At 36.0% G+C, this 22476-nt stretch overlaps 1 protein-coding gene across 2 annotated transcripts; it reads left to right on the top strand.

The window, feature by feature from the left end:
* The first annotated feature begins 18553 nt into the window (after window positions 1-18553).
* Window positions 18554-22035, top strand: LOC141647478 (uncharacterized). 2 transcript variants are annotated; one of them, XM_074455688.1, is made up of 5 exons: window positions 18554-18949; window positions 19795-20136; window positions 20522-20626; window positions 20724-20771; window positions 21583-22035. In XM_074455688.1, the coding sequence occupies exons 2-5, from the start codon at window positions 19864-19866 to the stop codon at window positions 21820-21822; spliced, it is 666 nt and encodes a 221-aa protein (XP_074311789.1). In that variant the 5' UTR covers window positions 18554-18949; window positions 19795-19863; the 3' UTR covers window positions 21823-22035. The 2 variants fall into 2 exon arrangements, with proteins under 2 accessions (XP_074311789.1, XP_074311788.1); XM_074455687.1 differs by lacking the exon at window positions 18554-18949 and adding an exon at window positions 19476-19683.
* Window positions 22036-22476: the final 441 nt, after the last annotated feature.

Raw genomic sequence — 22476 nt, 5'->3', positions numbered from 1 at the left:
TTGGATTTTTACTTAAATATTATGATTTTTCCGTTTAAATTAGCAAATATCACCAAATCAAACTAATTATTTATCATAAAATTAGTGAGGACTAATTTTGAGGTTCAAAACAGTTTGGAAAATTAGTTTGGACTTAAATGAGATTTAAGAGTTGATTATTGATTTTTACATGTTAAAAATCGATTAAATCCACAAAGACCGAGATGGATACCAACGATTGATAGATAGGGCGATTTTGGCATCATTTTACAGCATTTTAAGCATATTTATCTAAGTTGAATGAATGATTGTCATTTATTTAAAGTATTTATCTTGTTGTACCTAGTATGGCCTAGTTAATTTTAATCGTTATTACCCGAAATGAATGGGAATATCGATTTGTTTGTAATTAAATACGATCTCGTATCGTCGGTTTGTAATTAATTAATAGTTTTATTTATTTTATTAATTAATGTATAATAGGAATAGCTATGTAATTCATTTGTAATAGTTATTTTTACCGGCGTTTCCAAAAGACGGATTACAACGAGACGGAGTCTATTTTTGGAAGGTGTTCCAAATCCCACAAGGAAGAGCCACTTTTGGAATTAAGAGGCAAGGGACCAAGGAGTTGGTTTCCGAAATGTAATAGACTAGTTTTTATTAACTAGGTGACCATACTAGGATTTATTCATATGCTTACATGTTTGCTTGTTTTATTTTCGCGCATGCCAAAATCGCCATTCAAATGCATTTTATTTTCGCGGTTGTCAATTCACGTCATTTACATTAACCGAATTAATTCACTTGTAAGGAATTTATTGTAACACCCCCATACTCCAAGTGCCTTACCAGGACCACTTAAGGCATGGAAATGCTACCATCTCGGTTACCCGAGGCAATGATTATCATAAGACAATAAAGAAACATATTTAAATAATAATTAACGTTTAAAGTGATTACATGCCAAAACCAAAACTGATAAAAAGATACAAGTTCTCCAAAACTATCTACTATCAAAAGACTATAAAACTATCAAACACAGCGGAAGACTTCTAAACTGCATCGTGGTGACTCCTCCCAGTTATCCCATACGCATCAGCTCATACCTGCTCAATAACTGCTCACCACCCCCGAATGGATCACCACAGTTTTTAAAACATTTAAACGGGGTCAGTACTAATCACACAATTCAATATATCAACAATAAGATAAACAGACGACTTTAACCGTCACACACACACACACAACCACCAATTCCAATCATCTCAATCACCGACCGTCCACTTTGGACCCACCACCGCCATGGGGGACCGCAGCCGTTCCCACCTAAGCCCCGCTCATCATACCGAGCGATAACCCTGTCCATTAATGTGCACATCCCCTTCCGTGGCGGGTTCCACGAAGGGCGAAACTAGGGCGTGAAGCCACTCCCGCAAGTGACTCCACTCAGCCGAGAACGCATCTCGAGAACCAGAGACAACAATCACAATCACAACCGTCACAACACAATTACGATATTAATCAATAATCACAATCAACCACCGTCACAACACAATTACGATATTAAACAATCAATCTCAACACATCAACAATCATCCCATTATGGGACTAATACGAGTAGGAAATCCTACCGGAAAGCACAACACGCAGACGGTATCTACAATTTGTATCAAAACGGCTCCTCTACGAATTCTCCTCCTACCATACATAACACATAAAGACTACCAATTACTTACTACTCATAAAACCCCCAAACCCTAAATTAAGGTTTGACCAAAACTAGCAAAACATTATAAAAATTATGCTAGAAGCTTACCCTCGACGCAAGGAATCCAACGACACGAAAAACAACAAGAACCGACCGTCGAACTCAGGAATTGTTAAGGATGCGATTAGGAAGAAGAACTGACTGCTTTCTCTCTTAAACAGTTTTAGGTTTTGGTAAAAGTGTTTTAAAACAATGACGATTATGTTTAAATACCTTAATCGCATAATTAACAAAACCCGCGAAAAACACCCCGTAAACCGGACACTCGATCGAGTACCCAAGGTACTCGATCGAGTACCCCCTTACTCGATCGAGTACCCCAGCTACTCGATCGAGTACCCAACAGGTCAGAAACTATTTTATTTCGCAACTTACCCTTACTCGACAGAGTAAGGGCTACTCGATAGAGTACCCCAAGACTCATAAATACGAGTATTACGGTCTTCCTTCCTTAAAAGAACTTCGTCCCCGAAGTTCAACCCATACATAAAAACAACCATACTAGCTCGACTAAGACACAACAACAAAACTAAGAACTCAAGAACTCGACCAAACATAAAACATGAACTTTTAACACCCACTCCACCAACTATGTTTACTTCCCTAACGTGACTCACGATATCGTATCCACCACATATATATCTCTCACGACACCCACTCCATACATAACCAACTACCATCCTCTAACGCTGCTAGCTCCATAATATCATCCACTATCAAATCCAAAATCAAGACACTCATAGACATCAAACGGAATGTTACATTCTACCACCCTAAAAAGGAACTTCGTCCTCGAAGTTTACTCACACTCATAACCTCATCATCCAACTCACAAACACTATCGAAGTATTCTCGCATTCCTAACATCAAACTACTACAAGCACGTCCGTGACCTTTTAACACTATCAACCACAACATATACAAATCCATATCTTATGCTACACCAACACTCTACTTCCAAATATACTACCATATGAACAATCATCAAAATCTCTTTTATCGCATCCTACTCCGCTTAAGATAAATGTTACGTCCTCGTAACTCACTAATACTAAATCCTAGATATATCTTTTCATTACCCTCTTTACCACCACATGTCAAAGATAACCGTCTATAAACCAAACACTCACCATGCATATATCCAAGGCTCTCTTACTTAAACATTTCTCATAACTCAACTCATTTGGCATACCACCTAACCTATACCATAAAACTCGTAGCAAAATCACCATACTAACTCTCCATTATTTCTGCAAAACAACATACCTCTCTATGTAAGGCACTTATCTCCCAGAAGCATAACTCACGATCCACACTCGTTACGTACACGCACACTAGATCCTCAAGTTCTTTCTTCCATTACCGCAAAACTCATACACAACTTAACATGACACTAATTCCCAATACCCTACACTCACTGTCTCAACAAAAGATTATGAACCACCTGCATCTTTCGGGTCATTACCACACATGTTCTACGACTCACTTGCCATTACCATGTCTACTGAAACCTTAACTAGAACAAGATCATAATTATTATAACAACCTCTCACAACCGTGTCCCATTAACAGAATGTCACCATACTATGAGTCTATGACAACAACGAAAACATATACAACTCTATGTATATCATACTCTACCCTCATTCCCAACTTAACCAGGTAAAGAAAACATCAATAAACAAGACAACTGTCTATCTGCACAAACTGAAACTCGCAGGGAACAACATCAAACAAAACAACAATCTATGTATAACTGGTATGTACTTTCGAAACTCGAATCATAATCATCCCGCCTAATCCACCACAACCGTGACGGCATCACAACACCGCCACTAACAGACCACACCGTAGTGCGAAAATACCCGCATCACAATACTAAATATCGTGCCCGGATCACCACCCGAGGCACCACAACCCCATCGATAGACATCACAACTACATACAATTCCATAAATACTGACTCGGAAATAACCTTTCGGACAAGAAAACTTACTCAAATCCACTTTACTCAATCACAACGCAACATATTATATGAATAAACAGATAAGCATCTCATGAACATCATCTCTACCATTTCACGGAATACACATGTGTTATTAATACACATAAAATTATAACAAGCCATGTCAAATTAATCAAATTATTACCTTTTTGGATATCATTCAATTAAATTACCGTGTCCAACATATATATTACAGAACATTCATAAAACATTTTTATAATTATCACACCATACCACTTCTTGTGAGGTCAGAACCTCACACAAACATTTACACATATCATAGACCCGTAATCACAACCAACTAGTCAATCCTGACCACGTAAGTTACCGCTCGATAAAGGTTACCTGTCGCCCGAGTTTAACTCATATGCCCCTCATAACATATTCCCCCATTCGCACAATCATCACTTCCTGCCAAATATAACCATACCTTTACTTAGACCTGGCAAACGGGTCAACCGGGTCGGGTTCGGGTCGGGCCAGTTTGTTTCGGGTCATTTCGGGTTTCTCAAATTTTCGGGTTAGTTCGGATCGGGTCAGTTCATTTCGGGTTACGGGTCTATTTCGGGTTTGTTGGTCGGGTGTGTTTCGGGTCAAGTGGGTCGGGTTAATTCGGGTTAGGCCATTTTCGGGTCAAAGATTAAGAGAAGAGAGGCATTTCAAGTCTATCAGGGTCAATTAAAGTTATATTTGGTCGGGTCATTTTCGGGTTGAGTGGTTTCGGATTGGTCATTTCGGGTCGGGTCTGTTACGGGTCCATGAAAGCTCGGGTCATTTTCGGGTCGGGTCGGGTCACTTCGGGCTTCGGGTGTCATTCGGGTTCAGTCATTCGGGTCGATTTCGGGTCTCGGGTCATCCTTTTCGGGTCGGGTCAACCGGGTCGGGTTGATTTTGCCAGGTCTACCTTTACTATTCAACTATTAGCATCCGCCTCATCTAACCACATCTTATACCCTCTCACAATCATCCACAACAATCAGGTCCCTACCAAATCAACCTCTTTAGAATTGCTACCTTTCTAATATACCATCACTCTTAACCACTAGTGACACACCACAATACCACCACTGCTCGTATATCAAACCTCTTACACTCATATCAAAATAACACGGTTTTTCTCCTATCTTTGGTTATCATTCGAATAACGAACATCAGACCCATCCACAAAATTACCTCAACATTATTCCCAATACTATCTTATTTGTGTTGTCCTCCAACTCTCCACCAAATACCTCGTATCGTGCCAATACTCCACCAACTTCTTGCTCCCTTAATTCCTCGAAACTCCTTATCAATCATGTTGTCCTGAAACTCCTATATAACCTTTAGCTAACATCCTCGTGACGCTATCACACATTTCAATGATTCCTTACCTTTATATCACATAACTCCGGTGAATATTTTCCTCAGCTTACTTTTATCCTTCTTTTCTCTTTACACTCAATAATACCAATTAATAGTTCAACTCCTTGTTCCTTCTAGCTAACTCTTTAGAAATCCAGTTACCCCTTCGTTGCTCCAAAACTCAAATTCCCTTATTTTCTACCGACATCATCTCACTCTTTCTTACCATGGATCTTCTCTTATTATGCTATCACTCACAATTGCCACTAATCTATCCATAGAATCAACGTTTAATGTTCAAACAATTGCATCTCCCTTTTTACATCTCTAGAAATCAGAATTCATTTAATACCGTTAATTACCCAAGGAAATCACACAGTAGTTTCGTCTCTCGATAACACAAATTTCCAAACTCGGTCACTACACCGCAAATCCACGTCGCGACATGTCCCATTAAGTTCGCTATATACCACTATTTCCAAACGACCTTTCATTACATATGTTCTTACTCAACACTATTTCTAGCCATCTCCCTCCATAATTTATTATACATCTCAGGTTGCTACTATCCACATCCTTTCTTTCAATCTTTTCATTCTCACGTTCCTTAAACTTACATCATGCCTTGCCCACATTCACTTACATTTTCATTACTCAACATACAATCATGTCACTCATCTCGTCTCACACAACATGCTCTATGCCTCAATTAAGCCTTACCAATCCCAACACATATAAATCATGTCCTCCCCACCGAACTCATACTCATCATAGGCGCCACTCTTTACACCACAAAATTGGGTAACTTACGCGTCAAGACCAACATACATGTAAAACAATGCATAAAGAAGCAAAATAACGCCTTTGAATTAAACATAATATGCAACGAAGTCAAAAGATAAGCATATGACCCAAAATAGGGGTCACTAGATCGAGTACAGGCCACTCGATCAAGTAAGGGACTTACTCGATCGAGTAGGTGAAGATCAGAAGCACGTAAAACAAATTACCAGGGACACTCGATCGAGTAACTGACGTACTCGATCGAGTACCCCCCTACTCGATCGAGTACCAAGGCTACTCGATCGAGTACCTACGCATTTCTCAAAGACTGTCCGTTTTTAGTAAAAAGCCATAACTCACTCATTTCTTGGTCGCTTTGGGCGTGTGACCTATCGTTAGAATCGTAAAAGAACAAGCTATCACCTCCAATTGGAATCACATTAAAATCATTTACGCATCTCAAGTTATAACAGTTTAAAGACAACTTTGCTGTAATCAGACGACATAACTATTCGATTTTCTCTTTCAAACAACTTAAACATCAACAAAGCGAATAAAAGCGACTCAATACTTGTAAAACCACTATCCCTAACCACATGTTACGACCTACAAAAGCCAAACAATAACATTTATCATGCACATAATTCATTTAACTTGCCAATCATGGCTTCCCACGTGCTTTTATTCTATCACGTTTCGTAAACAAAATCACCAATACATGACATCAAGTCCCCTATTCACATGTTACTAGCATAATAACATTATAAAATAACTTTCATTATATAACATGCTTAATCATAAATCATATTATCATACAACGATTATTCATCTTTTTCCACTAATTCATCCATCATGCCACATATTTATCCACCACATTCGTTCAACATATTCACCCAACACATGTTCAATTCACACTCCCAACTTTCTGTACTCTTACTCAAAACGACAACAACAACATGTATACTTACGCATCGCTTTATATATATATATATATAAATGTAACACTTTTCCTTACATAATTATAACATGTCAAATTACATGTATCAATCATTATACTTTCATGCTTTACAATCAACCAACATACAATTCACGCCATCATCATCAATTCATGCAACATACTACTACATAAATACACACAACACACAATATGCACATAACGATCCCGACACATATCCCATGGTGACCGGTTCAAAATTGTAGGGCGAGTTCGCGACTTTAGGACGTCTCCCAAGTCTTTGCATTAGCTCCTACAACTTTTACCCCGGGTTCATTTTAATTGACTCCCTATATTCATTGGATTTATTGGTTACAGGTTTCAGGATCGTCGCTCTGATACCATTTGTAACACCCCCATACTCCAAGTGCCTTACCAGGACCACTTAAGGCATGGAAATGCTACCATCTCGGTTACCCGAGGCAATGATTATCATAAGACAATAAAGAAACATATTTAAATAATAATTAACGTTTAAAGTGATTACATGCCAAAAACCAAAACCGATAAAGAGATACAAGTTCTCCAAAACTATCTACTATCAAAAGACTATAAAACTATCAAACACAAATGGAAGACTTCTAAATCGCATCGTCTCCTCCCGCTTATCCCATACGCATCGCTCATACATACCTTTCAATAATCTCTCACCACCCCCGAATGGATCACCACAGTTTTTAAAACATTTAAACGGGGTCGGTACTAATCACACAATTCAATATATCAACAATAAGATAAACAGACGAAATTAACCGTCAACACACACACAACCACCAATTCCAATCATCTCAATCACGACGTCCACTTTGGACCCGCCACGCCAGATGGGGGACCGCAGCCGTTCCCACCTAAGCCCCGCTCATCATACCGAGCGATAACCCCGTCCATTAATGTGCACATCCCCTTCCGTGGCGGGTTCCACGAAGGGCGAAACTAGGGCGTGAAGCCACTCCCGCAAGTGACTCCACTCGGTAGAGAACGCATCTCGAGAACCAGAGACAACAATCACAATCACAACCGTCACAACACAATTACGATATTAATCAATAATCACAATCAACCACCGTCACAACACAATTACGATATTAAACAATCAATCTCAACACATCAACAATCATCCCATTATGGGACTAATACTGAGTAGGAAATCCTACCTGGAAAGCACAACACGCAGACGGTATCTACAGCTGTATCAAAACGGCTCCTCTACGAATTCTCATCCTACCATACATAACACATAAAGACTACCAATTACTTACTACTCATAAAACCCCCAAACCCTAAATTAGGGTTTGACCAAAACTAGCAAAACATTATAAAAATTATGCTAGAAGCTTACCCTCGACGCAAGGAATCCAACGACACGAAAAACAACAAGAACCGACCGTCTGAACTCCGGGAATTGTTAAGGATGCGATTAGGAAGAAGAACTGACTGCTTTCTCTCTTAAACAGTTTTAGGTTTTGGTAAAAGTGTTTTAAAACAATGACGATTATGTTTAAATACCTTAATCGCATAATTAACAAAACCCGCGAAAAACACCCCGTAAACCGGACACTCGATCGAGTACCCAAGGTACTCGATCGAGTACCCCCTTACTCGATCGAGTACCCCAGCTACTCGATCGAGTACCCAACAGGTCAGAAACTATTTTATTTCGCAACTTACCCTTACTCGACAGAGTAAGGGCTACTCGATAGAGTACCCCAAGACTCATAAATACGGAGTATTACATTTATGACTAAATTGACAAGATCTCTCACATAACTAAAATTGAGATTAGCCTTACCAATTAGTAACACCTATGAATCTCTTGTTCATTAGAGTCACGCTCGCCCAAGCGGGGTGTTCTCTTTTTATCTTGGGTAAGTAGGGTGGTAAACGGTTATCACACGCTAAAATTGGTTGGACTCAACGGGATATAAGACGGTCTTGTGTTCCGGGGCTAGTAGATGAATTTGAGGAAATTCGTCGACCAAGAGTTCTAGAGGTAGAATTAGTCAACGTGACTTACCGAATTTACGCAATTATGGGATGTTTCGCCCAAGCGATGCTCATTTTTGTTTAATATTTGGGTCTTGGAATCATTTATATAATTTAGTGGGAGGTCATTATATAAATGCTAAAACTTGCTAAACATGTTTTTACAAGTGTTTTTACAAGTAATTTTATAAAACAATGAATGTTAATTTTTCCTTTTTGTTGTAGCATTTTAATTCGCAATGGCAACTTCATCAACTCCATCGACTACTTCACTAGGCAAAGATTCATGGCTAAGGTCTGTAATGGACAAATGTATTTTAAAAGATGACGGTAGTAACTTTCTTGAGTGGGAATTCAACATCAAAAGTGTCGCGTTGTCCGACAATGTGCTCACTTACTTGACCGATGCTCCTCCAATCGAGCCTGGTGCAAGGGCTTCATCGGCGGTGCGGACCGCCTATGATGACCATGTAAGGATGTCGAATGATATCAAGAATGTGTTGATATGGTCGATGTCGCCAAAGCTCAAGCTATCATGCATTTCTTTAAATGCGTACGAGATATTCACTCGTATCACTATGTTTTCACAAACACCTAAAGTCCGTCAATACGATGCGGCGACACGCTTCTTTGAAGCTAAGCTTGAGAGGGGCCAAACAGTCATTTAGGTAGCATCAAAACAGACACGGACACGACATAGACACGTGACACGGTATCTCATGAAATTTAGGACACGGAACACATTATTTAAATTTAGCAAAATATATATTTTATAGTTATAAATAATGTATGATTTCATTTTTGTAAATATATTTGATATTAAATTTAAATAATTGAAGGTAAATTTTGAATTTGACTTTACACTCATAACCCATGTTCTAATCATTCTCTTTCACTTTTTCGACACGTTTAGGTGTGTGTCCGACAAGTGTCGCTGTCGGGCACGGGCCGACTGATTAGGAGGAGTGTCTGTGCTACCTATCCGGTCATATCATATCAGAGGCGGATCCAAGGGTAGGCTACTCGGGCTATAGCCCGAGTAGTTTCTGAAGAAAACAAAAATATATAGATTATGAAGTACTATAGAATCACATGGTTGCTTGTAGACTGTTGGTTTGTTGTTTGGTTTCCATTAAAGGTACCCGGGTTCGACTCTCACTAATGAATTGTTTTCCCTCCATGTATTATGCGCTGAACTGTTATACTATAGGCTTAAGATTCACTTTATTTTACAATTTTACATTGTTCGGCTTACACCATTAGCCTATATTTATATAGATACAATATTTGGTGATTATTTCTTCTCATTATATATGAACTACTAGTTATTTTCTCTCTTTATTTATTTACAAACTTATACCCTTTTTCCTATTTGTTGTAGACTTATAGCTATTTCTTTTTATCTTTCTTTATAATCATTCAATCAATTATCAATCATTTTACTATTAACGACTAAAATATGATACTCCGGGAGAAAAAAATTATATAATATTACTACCATTATAATTATAATAAATTGTATACTCTCTATGTCTTAAACATTTGTCCACTGGTTAAAACACCGCCTTACAAATATTAAAAATTGAGAAAATATTGGAAAGGAGAGAGTATCATTTTTTAAAATTACCTTGTATACCTTGTAATTTAAAAGAAAAATCTACATTCTTATCGAATGCACTATGAGTACAAGTCAATTGAAATAAATTTTGCTAAGCTTCGTTGAAAAAAAAAGTTGAAATAATTATAAATTAGCTTCATTCGTTATCCAACCAGAAAAGTATCTTACCGATAAAAAGTAATAAATAATACTTAGTAATTTTTATATTTGGTTCAAATACTACATAAATAAATGACAAATAAATCTAATGTCCTTACAAATTTTTAAAAGATATCGACTTACAAGGCTTATATTGAGAAAAAAATCACTTTGTATAGTTTTAAAATTTAGCCCCAGATAGACGGAATTCTTGGATCCGCCCCTGTATCATATCTAACCGTTGTTCTTGTTTAGGCCCTGTTCTTTTGGACTTAAAGTCACTTAATTTAAGTTCACTTCAGATCATATAAGTTCAGTTCAGTTCAGATCAGATCCTATAAGTTCAGTTCAGATCTTATAAGTTTAGTTCAGTTCAGATGCTATAAGTTCAGTGCAGATCCTCTAAGTTCAGTTCAGTTCAGATTCTATAAGTTCAGTTCAGTTCAGATCCTATAAATTCAGTTTAGAAAAGTTATACACAGAGTATTATTTTTAAAAACCGACGCAAAAATATTTGACATTATTAATTATTCGATACATATATACATTATTATTTTTAAAATAAAATTATCACTCTTCTCATTATTTTTTATCATAATGTAACCGTAGTATAATGTATGAACAAACCAATGTATATAAAGCGTATTATTTTACCTTGTGTTTTAGACTATATTTTCTTATCAGTGTTCTCTCTTGACTGCCCACTAATTTCATGTAAAAATTTTGTTTAGTCTCAATAAAAGTTTGCGTTTTTATAATAATAATAATAATAATAATAATAATAATAATAATAATAATAATAATAATAATAATAATAATAATAATAATAATAATAATAATAATAATAATAATAATAATAATAATAAAAAGTTGCGGTTTTATAAAAAAAGTTAATAATAATAATAATAATAATAATAATAATAATAATAATAATAATAATAAAATAATAATAATAATAATAACAATAATAATAATAATAATAATAATAATAATAATAATAATAATAATAATAACAATAATACCTCAGAGTCTGTTTTCTCTTTGACACCACGCCAGCTTGCTTTGTGGCAGTCTCAGCAGGGTTCCCACTCCTCTGATTGGTTGCGTGCGGTTCCTATCTCGGGGTTGGATCAGACTATGAACGGGAGGACTTACCGTAGTGTGCTTGGGTATCGTCTGGGTGTTCCGTTATTCACGGTATCTAGGCCTTGTCCTGCTTGCTCTCGGGTTTTTGCTGATGATGTTTTTGGGGACCGCGCTATTTCTTGTACTAGTACTGTGGGCATTAAACATCGGCATAACCTCGTCTGTGACACTCTTTTCGACATCTGCTATAGATCTGGTATTTCCGCGGGAAAGGTGGTTGATATCGGTTTGTTTGACGGGCATGGTGGCTCTCTTCGTCCTGCGGATTTGCTGCTTTATTCTTGGGACAGAGGGCGTGACGTGTGCGTTGACTTGACAGGGTCTTCTTTGACTCAGACCGGGATGCCGGATTTTGTGCCTGGCCATGTTGTTGCTGATGCTGCTCAGCGTAAGTGTGCTAAGTACGGGGATTTGTGCGCGACAGCGGGTTATGGTTTCCTTCCCTTCTCTTTCTCATCACTTGGGGAGCTGGGTTCGGATGTTGTTGCCTTGCTCAAACGGATCCAGAAATTCTCGGTATCTCAGGATGCGGGGGCTCGGGTGTCCGCTTACATTTTTACTAGACTTAGCTTTACTGTTGCTAAGGGTGTGGGAGCCCAGATTGTCTCTCGGCTCCCCACCAACTTCATGTAAACTTTTATTTTTCTTTTAATGAAAGCTGCGCGCATCATTTCATGTAAACTTTTATTTTTATTTTAATGAAAGCATAGCAATAATAATAATAATAATAATAATAATAATAATAATAATAATAATAATAATAATAATAATAATAATAATAATAATAATAATAATAATAATAATAATAATAATAATAATAACAATAACAATAATAATAATAAGTTAGATTAATTTAAGTTAATTTAAATTCGGATCGTGTAAGTTCATTTCAGATTCTATAAGTTCAGTTTAGTTCAGATCCTATAAGTTCAGTTCAGATCCAATAAGTTCAGTTCAGTTCAGATCCTAAAATTTCAGTTCAGTTCAAATCCTATAAGTTCAGTTCAGATCCAATAAGTTCAGTTCAGATCCAATAAGTTCAGTTCAGATCCTATAAGTTCAGTTCAGTTCAGATCAGATCCGTCTTAATTTAAAACTTCTCAGCTCTCAGAATCTCCTTTTATTTAGGGTCATGCTCATTCATGGACTAAACTTCTACTATAATCGGATATGAGATAACTTAAATTATGACGGTCTTAAATAAGAATCTCATATTAACATGGTCACAAAATTTCATTTGTGACGGATACCGTTTTCCCTCAGAAATGACCCAAATAGAGGAGAGAGGGAAGCATATGGGGGTGCCCCCACCTTGTCCCCCTATCCGTTTTGTGAGTGACATTACTCGTCACTTACTCCGACCCGTCTTCAGCAAGACTAACTGTAACATGGTAGTACACGAGTAACCAGAGAAGACATACTCCGTAAGTAGGAAGACAACCGAATAAAATTGGGGATGACCGATTGAAGACGTGATCCAGATAACAAAGATAATGTTGAACAACTCCACCGAATATAAGATACTTCCAAATCATGCAAAATTTCATTATTCGTCTATAATTAAAGACGGGTCAAATACAATACTACATTCCTAATAGGACAAATAACAAGTGGGATGATGAGGGCTAAAAATATCACTACTTTCAAGCTATTTGACCCGTCTTTAACTATAGAGGGATATATCCGCTGATTAATAATACTCCGTACTATATAAAGTATAAACAACTCGTCTGTCGTTGTTTCTTTTATCGGTCATGTTTGATTATTCTCCTTATTAATTTTCACAACTGTTGTCATGAAAATTGAATAGTGGCCGATTCATTGATTGACTGATTGTGATGCGTGTCATCATCCATCAATGTAATGTGTATACATCATTAAATTTGGAATATTTACAGACATTGCTTAAATATGTGTAACTTGTAAACGGTCTAACTAGAGGTGGACAATATAACGTGCCAATCCGGCCCCGTTCAGTTGGCTCGGGCCCGACCCGCTATTATGTGGGCTATGCTCGGGCTGGACAAAACCAACCCAGCACTGGCCCGGCCCAGCCCGATCCCTCACCCGTGCCGTGCTAGTGCTCCAATCCCTTAGCCTGGCCCGCACCCAGTCCAGCCCAGTGAGCACCTCTAGGTCTAAGTCGTCTAACGTTATATGGTTTTATAATGTATGTAAAATTGTTTTATAGAAGACTTGCTTTTTAGCCTATTCGATCTGTATGATAACAAACTCGTCATTTGAGTTATCAATATGGGTTATAAAAGGCCGTGCTACTCGTTTTATACAGAGTATAACACTTGATTAGATTTCATAGACTCGATCAAATCAAAACGGACAATTTACATGTTCATCATTGAAATGACAGAGCAGCTAATATATTTCAATGCCATCACTAATTTGTCTCAAAATTCAAATAATAATCAATTGTTTATAGTTGGAAGTTTATAGATGACCATTTTCTCATTTGTCTTATTTTAAACCCTAAAAAATTCACACTACACTTTATGTAGGAAAGCTCAATATTTTTTATTTTTAGTTTTTGATAAGGTAAAGAAATTAGGATGATTATAAATCACCCTATAACATCCTTACGGATGAGAAAGATAAACGAAAATTAAAGAATTTTCATTTACCACGAAGTAACCAAAAGATAAAAGAGTACAAAGAACGACTCTCCTCGAAAAAGAACATCACTTTAATATCCCCATAGAGGACATTACCAACAAACTTAGTTAAAACCAATTCTACAAATAAAAAATATCAAATATTAGCTCAAACCTGTAACAGAGAAACATAAACTCATTCGAACATGCTCATAATCAGATGAGTTGAGTTTAACTCTAACCTCATGGGATGAGCTTACTTCAATTTTCAACAACTCAATGCAAATAGACAATTAAAATGATAGAAGATAATGAAGACTACCAAATTAAACTGTCAAATTTGCAGCAAAAGCATAAAGGAAAGATGTACATCACCATGGGATGCAATACTCCATTTCCCAAGTCCCAGAACTATAGAAACACAATTCCAAAGGAAACAAAGAGAGATCTAGACCCAAAATTAATTTCAGATTTCAATGTATCCAAAAGGATTAGAAGGTCCAAACACAAACTCAAATACTTTAAGACCCCGTTTGGATACTTGAATTTCATTTTAAATGACCAATTTGAAATTAGGAATGTGAAATCATGATTCTCAAATTCAAATTCTTTGTTTGGGAAACAAAGAATTTGAAATTTAGAATTTGAAATCCAATTTCTATGTTTGGCAATACAAAGAATTTGAAAATCCAAATTTGATACAAACTCAATTTCCAAGTAGTTAACTCATATTGCAAGGTTTTAGGCTAAAATTTTTCGCAACACAAAATAATCATTCGACATAGATTTTAATTACAACCGTGTTATTGCAACAAATTGTCCAACTATAATCAAAATCGATCTATGGTTCCAACTAGAATGCTCTACTACGCTCATCAAGACAAAGCAAAACCCAATCTAATTTTTGATCACTCGGAAGGTCTTTGAGAACTTGAAATGAGAACTTGAAATTTCATCGGTGCCTCCACGAACATATTTACAGCTTGTAGAACTTGAGGACGGAGGATGCCAACAACTTTGGAAACCTCATCAAATATCTCTTTTCCTCCCAAAGTTGGAATTGCTTTAAGTCTAGCTTCAACATAACATTTGAGTGTGTCAGCAACCTGAGTAACCGCATCCGCTAGACTGTCACTTTTTCGCTTCTTTTTGGAGCTTGTTGAAGTAGTATCAATGCTAGAAGTTGAACCATCACATGCTTCCTCATCCATCGATCATAGTAGCACCTTCTTCATAGTGCTCCCCTCCTTCACCAACAGCTCTATCGGGTCCAAGTAATATCAATATATTATCCCAATGCTCGATATATTTATTGGCATAAGATGAAGCAGCTGGGTTGGCCTACAAAAAATACAAGTTTACACGGGATAAAAATACAAGAAATATGCAAAGTAACAAGAACTCTCATGATCTCAGAAATTGCTGCAAGGCCATTTACCACTACTTCAACAAAATCACCCGTCTTTATTATTTTACCGGGTTTCACAAGAGAATTTGTCTTTTTGAACTCTCATGATCTCAGAAATTACTGCAAACTGTGTATTAGTATTGCATTCACCAGTCACATTAATCCGCCACAGGAGACAGTCACTCAGTCAGTACTCTCAGTACTCCTGAGTCCTGTCACAACTCTCGGGTACTCGCTCATCTCTACTCTTTACTTCTTATTCATCAACCCTTTTAATCTTCAACACATTTGTTAATTTTCTCATTTTCATTCATTTGTTCATTGGAGTCGTCTACAGGTTAGCATCATATGCTGTTTTTCAAATTGTGAGCAAGGGTGTGGAGAAAAAATGCGACAACTTCTTCATTAGTCACGTTTCTAGAGGTAATTAACCCACCCTTTGATCTCAGAATCCTACATAATTTCTCAAAACAACGCCTATCGAAACGCAATTTCTCTTGACATTTTCTATTGTTTCTTAATGTATCTAACCACATTGCTCTTTTTTGTGAACGTTCGTGTTCGTTCCAAGCCAAATTCCTAATCTTATACCTTTTGTAACTCAACGCTCCTACTATAACAACAACACAACCCACAACTAGCGTGAAAAGCTCCATATCATCATCTTCTTCTTCTTCTATTCTGACACGTTTCAGTTATTCCCTTTCATTATTACCCGCCATATTACTCAATACTCGCAAATCTGAAAAATTATAATGAGTTTATATCATGTAAATAGTTCATTTTTTTTGTTTAGTTTTTTTTTACTCATTCCATCAGCATTCAATTATCAATTCACTGGCAAATAAGGCGCACATTTACGACAAATTGAAGCAAATCAGAAGCATAGAACAGTTCAAAAACAACTAATAATACGATACATTTCAACACAAAATCAAGCTGCAGCTATTCAATGAACAAAATAACAAATGAAACGATAAATTTGCAGAAAGATCCAGAGAGTTTATCCAACATATTTGCAGAAAAATAACCTGTCACTCTTGGCCTACTAATTATTATTCACCTCAATTATGTTTTACGACAAATTAATTCAGAAACACAAGTATAGAACAATTCAGAAAATTACAGAAGCATAGAACAATTCAGAAAATTACTACATCGAAAAATTAATTGAACTCACAAAAATTGAAAATCAACTAATCATACGATACATTTCAACCCACAAAAATCGAATATCAACAATTCAATCAACTAATCAAACTATAAACTTCAATACACAAAAAAAAATCGAATATCAGCTATTCAATGAACAATGAAACGATAAATTTCAACACACAAATTATAATTTAGCAAAGAGTAATTAGAAATTTAAACCTAGAAAAATTGAAAGAGGCGTAAACATACTTGGATTGCTCTGATGGATGTTGATGAGAAGAAAAACGATGATTATAAACCCAAGAAAAATCGCACGAACCCTAGAAATTGGAGATGAACTTTGTCGATGAAATTGATGTTGATGAATCGAGATGAGGGAGATGTGGACTGTGGAGTGGAGTTGTAATTTGGAATACGGGGGGTAAGGGTGTGGATTTGGAATGGGCCGTTTTATTAGTCTTTGAATTTGATAGGATTTCAACCAAATCCAAATCCAAATCCAAATTATGCAATCAGCCCAAACACCATATTTGGGCCAAATCCGGAATTGCAAATGAAATACCTGTTTCCAAACAGGCCATAATTGTAATATCAACAATGATTTGATATAATCAATTTGAAGATGAATTCTTAAAATTTTGCTCTTTAATCCTTGATTTAAACCATCTTTAACTAAGACATGTGACTAAAAAAACTCTCCTATGCTAGAATTGAGAGTAAAATATAGTCTAGTCTTCAAGATGGTGAAAATCAAAAAAGAAAACTGGTTTATTTTTCAATTAAAGGACTAAAAAAAGACCAAAAATCTACATAACCATATCCATAATGAAGAAAGAATATGATTATGAAGAAAGGGACTTAAAGAAGTCGGCAAAAAAACTTCCAGATCTCCCCAAATTTCTAAGAAAACACAAAATCTCATTGAAGACGGCACGTATCCGTCACTTTGGAGTGACGGATACCATTTCCTCTCACAAATGATCCAAATAGAGGAGAGAGGGAAGTACATGGGGGTGCTCCCACCTTGTCCTCCCTATCCGTTTTGTGAGTGACATTACCCGTCGCTTACTCCAACTCGTTTTCAGCAAGACTAACTGCTAAGAAAAAGAGAGTTGTATAGGATAAATCACCTTATAAAATCATCATTCATATAGGAAAGCTCAATATGAACACAACAATCTTAACATGATGCGTGCATGACATGATCACAATTTGCTAGAGTGATCAACAAAATATCAACTTACCATCCTCCCTTTAACAAGTGCTAAGTCCACTTGTAATATTAATGTGGTTAGTTGGCCATCTAATAGTTTAAGGGTCTCTAATTTTCCTACATTTGTATTGTAATTGATTTGTTTTCTTCATCATTTTGTTAAAAAAAAAAAAAAAACAAAATATCAACAATCATCAATCATCTACTTTCATTTTGCAAAACTATCATCAATAAACATTATTAATAGATAAATATATTTTTGCGAAAATTAAAGTTACAAATTTAATTTTAAATACAAACACGTCATATATTAAAGCACGAAGGCAATAATAAAACGATAATTAACATTTCAAAATTTTACTACGCGTAGAATTAGAAAAACCTACTCCGTCACTAAACTCAAGAATTAGTAAACAAATGACATTTCATATTGAAAATGACATACCATTACTACTTCTCCATCATCAGATTCATCCAATTTTACTCACGTTTTCCAATCACTTTATTAAATTATACTATTTCCTTGGTTGTATTTGGAATCTTGGATCATTTTAAATTTTTAATCAATCAAACAACTTGTTAACAGATAAAATTATTGGTTGTTTTTATTTAAAACTAATCCCATTTCACTAATTAATTATTACTATTATAATTTAATAATTTGTGATATTATATTGATAAATCAAGTCAACAAAAAAAATTAAATTGATCAATCATTATCTTCATCATTTATGCTATAAACAGCTAATCAAAGTTCATATCTTTTGTAATCTATTTTTTCTTCCAAAGTTGAGGTCTTTTTGCAGGTATCATTCCTGGGTTTTTCATTATTATTACTTGAATTATTTCATGTGTTTGTTATTACACTTGGTCTCCCTTAAGACGGTCATGACCATCTTAAGAGTAAATTAATCTCTTGCCGGATTTAACTTAATTGGGTTAGTTTAATTTTAAGTAATAAGTTTTGGGTTTGGAAACTTCCTTACTGTGATGATTACTATTACTATTACTGTATGTATTGAATCCTGATCAAAATTCTAATGATTTGTTTCTTAACTTAAAGAAGGGATTTGACAATTACGAATATTTGTGTAAGACTGTCTTTATATATTGTAAAATGGACCCTTTGAACATTTTTGTGTTATGTTTCATGTTGAGAGGATCCATTTTACATAATAGTAGTAATGTAAAACCGTCTTACAGAATACTGTACTAGTTATTTATTGTGGATATCAGTGTTTAGAGAAGTTAATTTTGTCGGTTTGTAGGAATTAGTTTCTAATAAATCATGATTATTTTGCTTAAGAAACATGATTATGGGTTTGTTTAACTACCCTTGTAAAATGTCACATTTCTTACACTTTGTATTGAGTTTTTCCTGCTCACGCAAAAGCTCAGGAACTTCTGAACCTTTCATACATAATACATTTGTACTCCATCTAGCTATAGTATTGTGATCATATGTATTTGAATTTTGAACATTGCGACCGCTTTACGCTGTCTGTCGAATAATTTGTTTGTTTCTCCCAAGCCTGCATTTGTAAGCTCTATGTAGACCTGCATCTTGTGTGCTGTTTAGTAGATGGTCACTTGTTTTGGGTTATGTTGCGAATTAATCGTGCTTAAGATTGAGTTTTGTGTTCTGATGCAGGCTATTGATAATCAGATTCGATTCTGGTTATTGATAAAGTTTAGCAAGTAATATCTCAATTGCGGAATTATGGGGTCAGAAGGGCCTGCAACATCACCAGTAACAGTTCATGTAACCGGCTTTAAGAAATTTCATGGAGTTTCGGAGAATCCAACAGAGACAATTGTTGGGGATCTTTTTGAGTACATGGAGGAAAAGGGCTTACCCCAAGGTATAATTCTTGGGAGCTGCAATATTCTTGAGACGGCGGGACATGGAGCAGTTGTTCCCCTTCACCAAACACTGCAATCTGCCATTACCAATAAGTTTTCTGGATTCCCAAATACGGGGAGAGTTATTTGGGTAAGTTGCTTTATGTTAGTCGTATTTTTCGTGTAGTTTGTCACGCTTTCTTTAATGCAGATTAGTTGCTTGGATCTGTCTTAGTTTCTCTTTTAGTTCTATATATGTGAAATGGTTACGAGTTGTCAACAACGTTACTCAAATGCGTCTAAAGCTTTCGTAAGAAGAAGCATTTTTACTTAATTCAGTCACATTCCGAAGTCTTGTATAATGCATCATCAAACCACCAAATTGCTTCTTAAAGGAATGGATGCTAGTGTTGTTTACTACGGAGTATATGATATGATCTGTAGAGGAAGCAACTTTGCTAAAGGAAACTTGTGTGAAAAAAGTTACTAGTATGAAATCCTATACGGTAATTAAAATATTTTGATGATTTCTACAGTTGCATTTAGGAGTAAATAGTGGTGCCACACAATTTGCCGTTGAGAATCAAGCTGTCAATGAGGCCACTTTCCGTTGCCCTGATGAAATGGGTTGGAAACCTCAGGTTGTCTTTCCTGTGAATCTTCTGTTATCTATATCTGTCCCTTTAGCTTACTTTCTATTTTCCCTAAGTGCCTAAAATCTCCTGTTAACACACGCAGAGAGTCCCGATTATTCCCACGGATGGAGAGATCTCGAAAATACGACAGGTAGTTTGATTTTCTTGGCTTGTATTATTATGTGCACACACACTTTTCATGTCAATTGCATGGTAAGGATTCAAGACTAATGTGGGTTATTTTCATCGTGAAACAGCTTTGTTTGTTGGTGAGATAATGTGTATCATCTTATCAACTTGAACTAGAAACTCATTACTATAGCTATATGTACTTACTTTTTACTCCCTCCTTGGATTCACTACTTTTTTTCAAAATCCTCTTCACGTATCTTAGAAAGTGTAGTGAATCCGATTGAATGGATGGAGTATCATTTGCTTTAGTATGGATAAAGAAAACGAGGAAAAAAGACGGAAGGGGGTGGAGGGAGCAAAATGGAGCAATGTCGTTTTCCTCTAAATCTTTCCACTGTTGGAAAGATCTTAAATTACGTTGTTGGAGGGAATTGGAGGAATTAGGGAAATGGAGGGGAAATGAAGAGATCCGTTGTCGCTCTAACCCAACTTTGCTAACCAAAGAGTGAAAGTTGTTCCATTTCTTTTCCCTAGAAATCAATCCAAGCAACTTTGTCTATTCAAAACATAGAGAGCCTGTTTCAATGACTGCGTTATCAAGATCTTGATAGATTGTATATACAGGGTAAGTTGTATTTAATTGTACTTACCCTGTATATAGTATATACAATCTATCAAGATGATGCAGACCGCTTTGTAGTAAATAATGCACAGTTTGGCCACTTTGTCGATTTTTTTCATAGAATGGAGTAGATCTGACATGCTAGAGAATACTATACAAAACATAATATACATCAAGTTACATAAATTAATTTTGGTTCTCTGGGCAGACGTCCCTCCCGGTTGATGAGATTACAGCAGCTCTGAAAGCAAAGGGTTATGATGTGATGAGATCAGATGATGCAGGTCGCTTTGTGTGTAACTTCGTATATTATCATTCGCTCTGGTTTGCCGAGCAAAATGGGATAATTTCCCTATTTGTACATGTACCTCTCTTCTCAACTATAGACCGAAAAACTCAAATGCAGTTCGTAGCATCGTTACTAGAGGTACTTGCATCTTTACCCTAGTATTCTTCGGACATACTAAAAAGTTAATGGGAGCTTATTTACTGAAACATCGGAGTATCATATTCATATATGAGTATCTCGCTCGAGTTCTTGTGTCTGAAGCTTGTTTGTTTGTACTTGGCAAATGTAGTAGGAAGAGGGGGATGAATGTATGTCTTTTATTGCTGTAATAGACAATCTAATATTTCAAAATGTTTTGTTCTCATCAACAAAGATGTCAGTGAACCTTTTTTTTTTCAAAATGTTTAAAATCGCGGTATCGGTCATGGAACTGTCCACGACTTGGCCGTCGCGCTCTGAGTGGTGGTTATCGAGTTGATATTTACTTTTACAAGTTTTTGTAGATATTTTATCATCTGTTGACTATTTCATACTCCCTTCCATCCAAAATGATCTTCTCACTTCTCTAATATATAAGAGGAGTATTTTATTAAAGTGGTAAGATCATTGTGGATGGGAGGGAGTAAAGTACACCGCAATTTTAAACCATGTATCACGGGATGACTAGACACTCTTCATTCGAAACAACATTGAACTAATTTGACCAATGATATAAAATTTTTAAGTTTATCTTAGGCCGATACACGTTATAAATCGCTCGTCTCGGATTCGGATATTTTCTATTTTTAATTTACCCGATACATCCGGGATATC

Source organism: Silene latifolia, chromosome 3 (genome assembly GCF_048544455.1).
Source record: "Silene latifolia isolate original U9 population chromosome 3, ASM4854445v1, whole genome shotgun sequence".
Taxonomy (NCBI): domain Eukaryota; kingdom Viridiplantae; phylum Streptophyta; class Magnoliopsida; order Caryophyllales; family Caryophyllaceae; genus Silene; species Silene latifolia.
This window is presented reverse-complemented; position numbering and strand designations above follow the sequence as displayed.

What these genes read in the sequence shown, in the direction of transcription:
- LOC141647478 (XM_074455688.1), top strand. Translation starts at nt 19,864, where the DNA reads ATGGGGTCAGAAGGGCCTGCAACATCACCAGTAACAGTTCATGTAACC. An exon ending in ATACGGGGAGAGTTATTTGG is followed by an intron (nt 20,137 to 20,521) that starts GTAAGTTGCTTT and finishes TGATTTCTACAG; the next exon opens with TTGCATTTAGGAGTAAATAG. An exon ending in AGATCTCGAAAATACGACAG is followed by an intron (nt 20,772 to 21,582) that starts GTAGTTTGATTT and finishes TTCTCTGGGCAG; the next exon opens with ACGTCCCTCCCGGTTGATGA.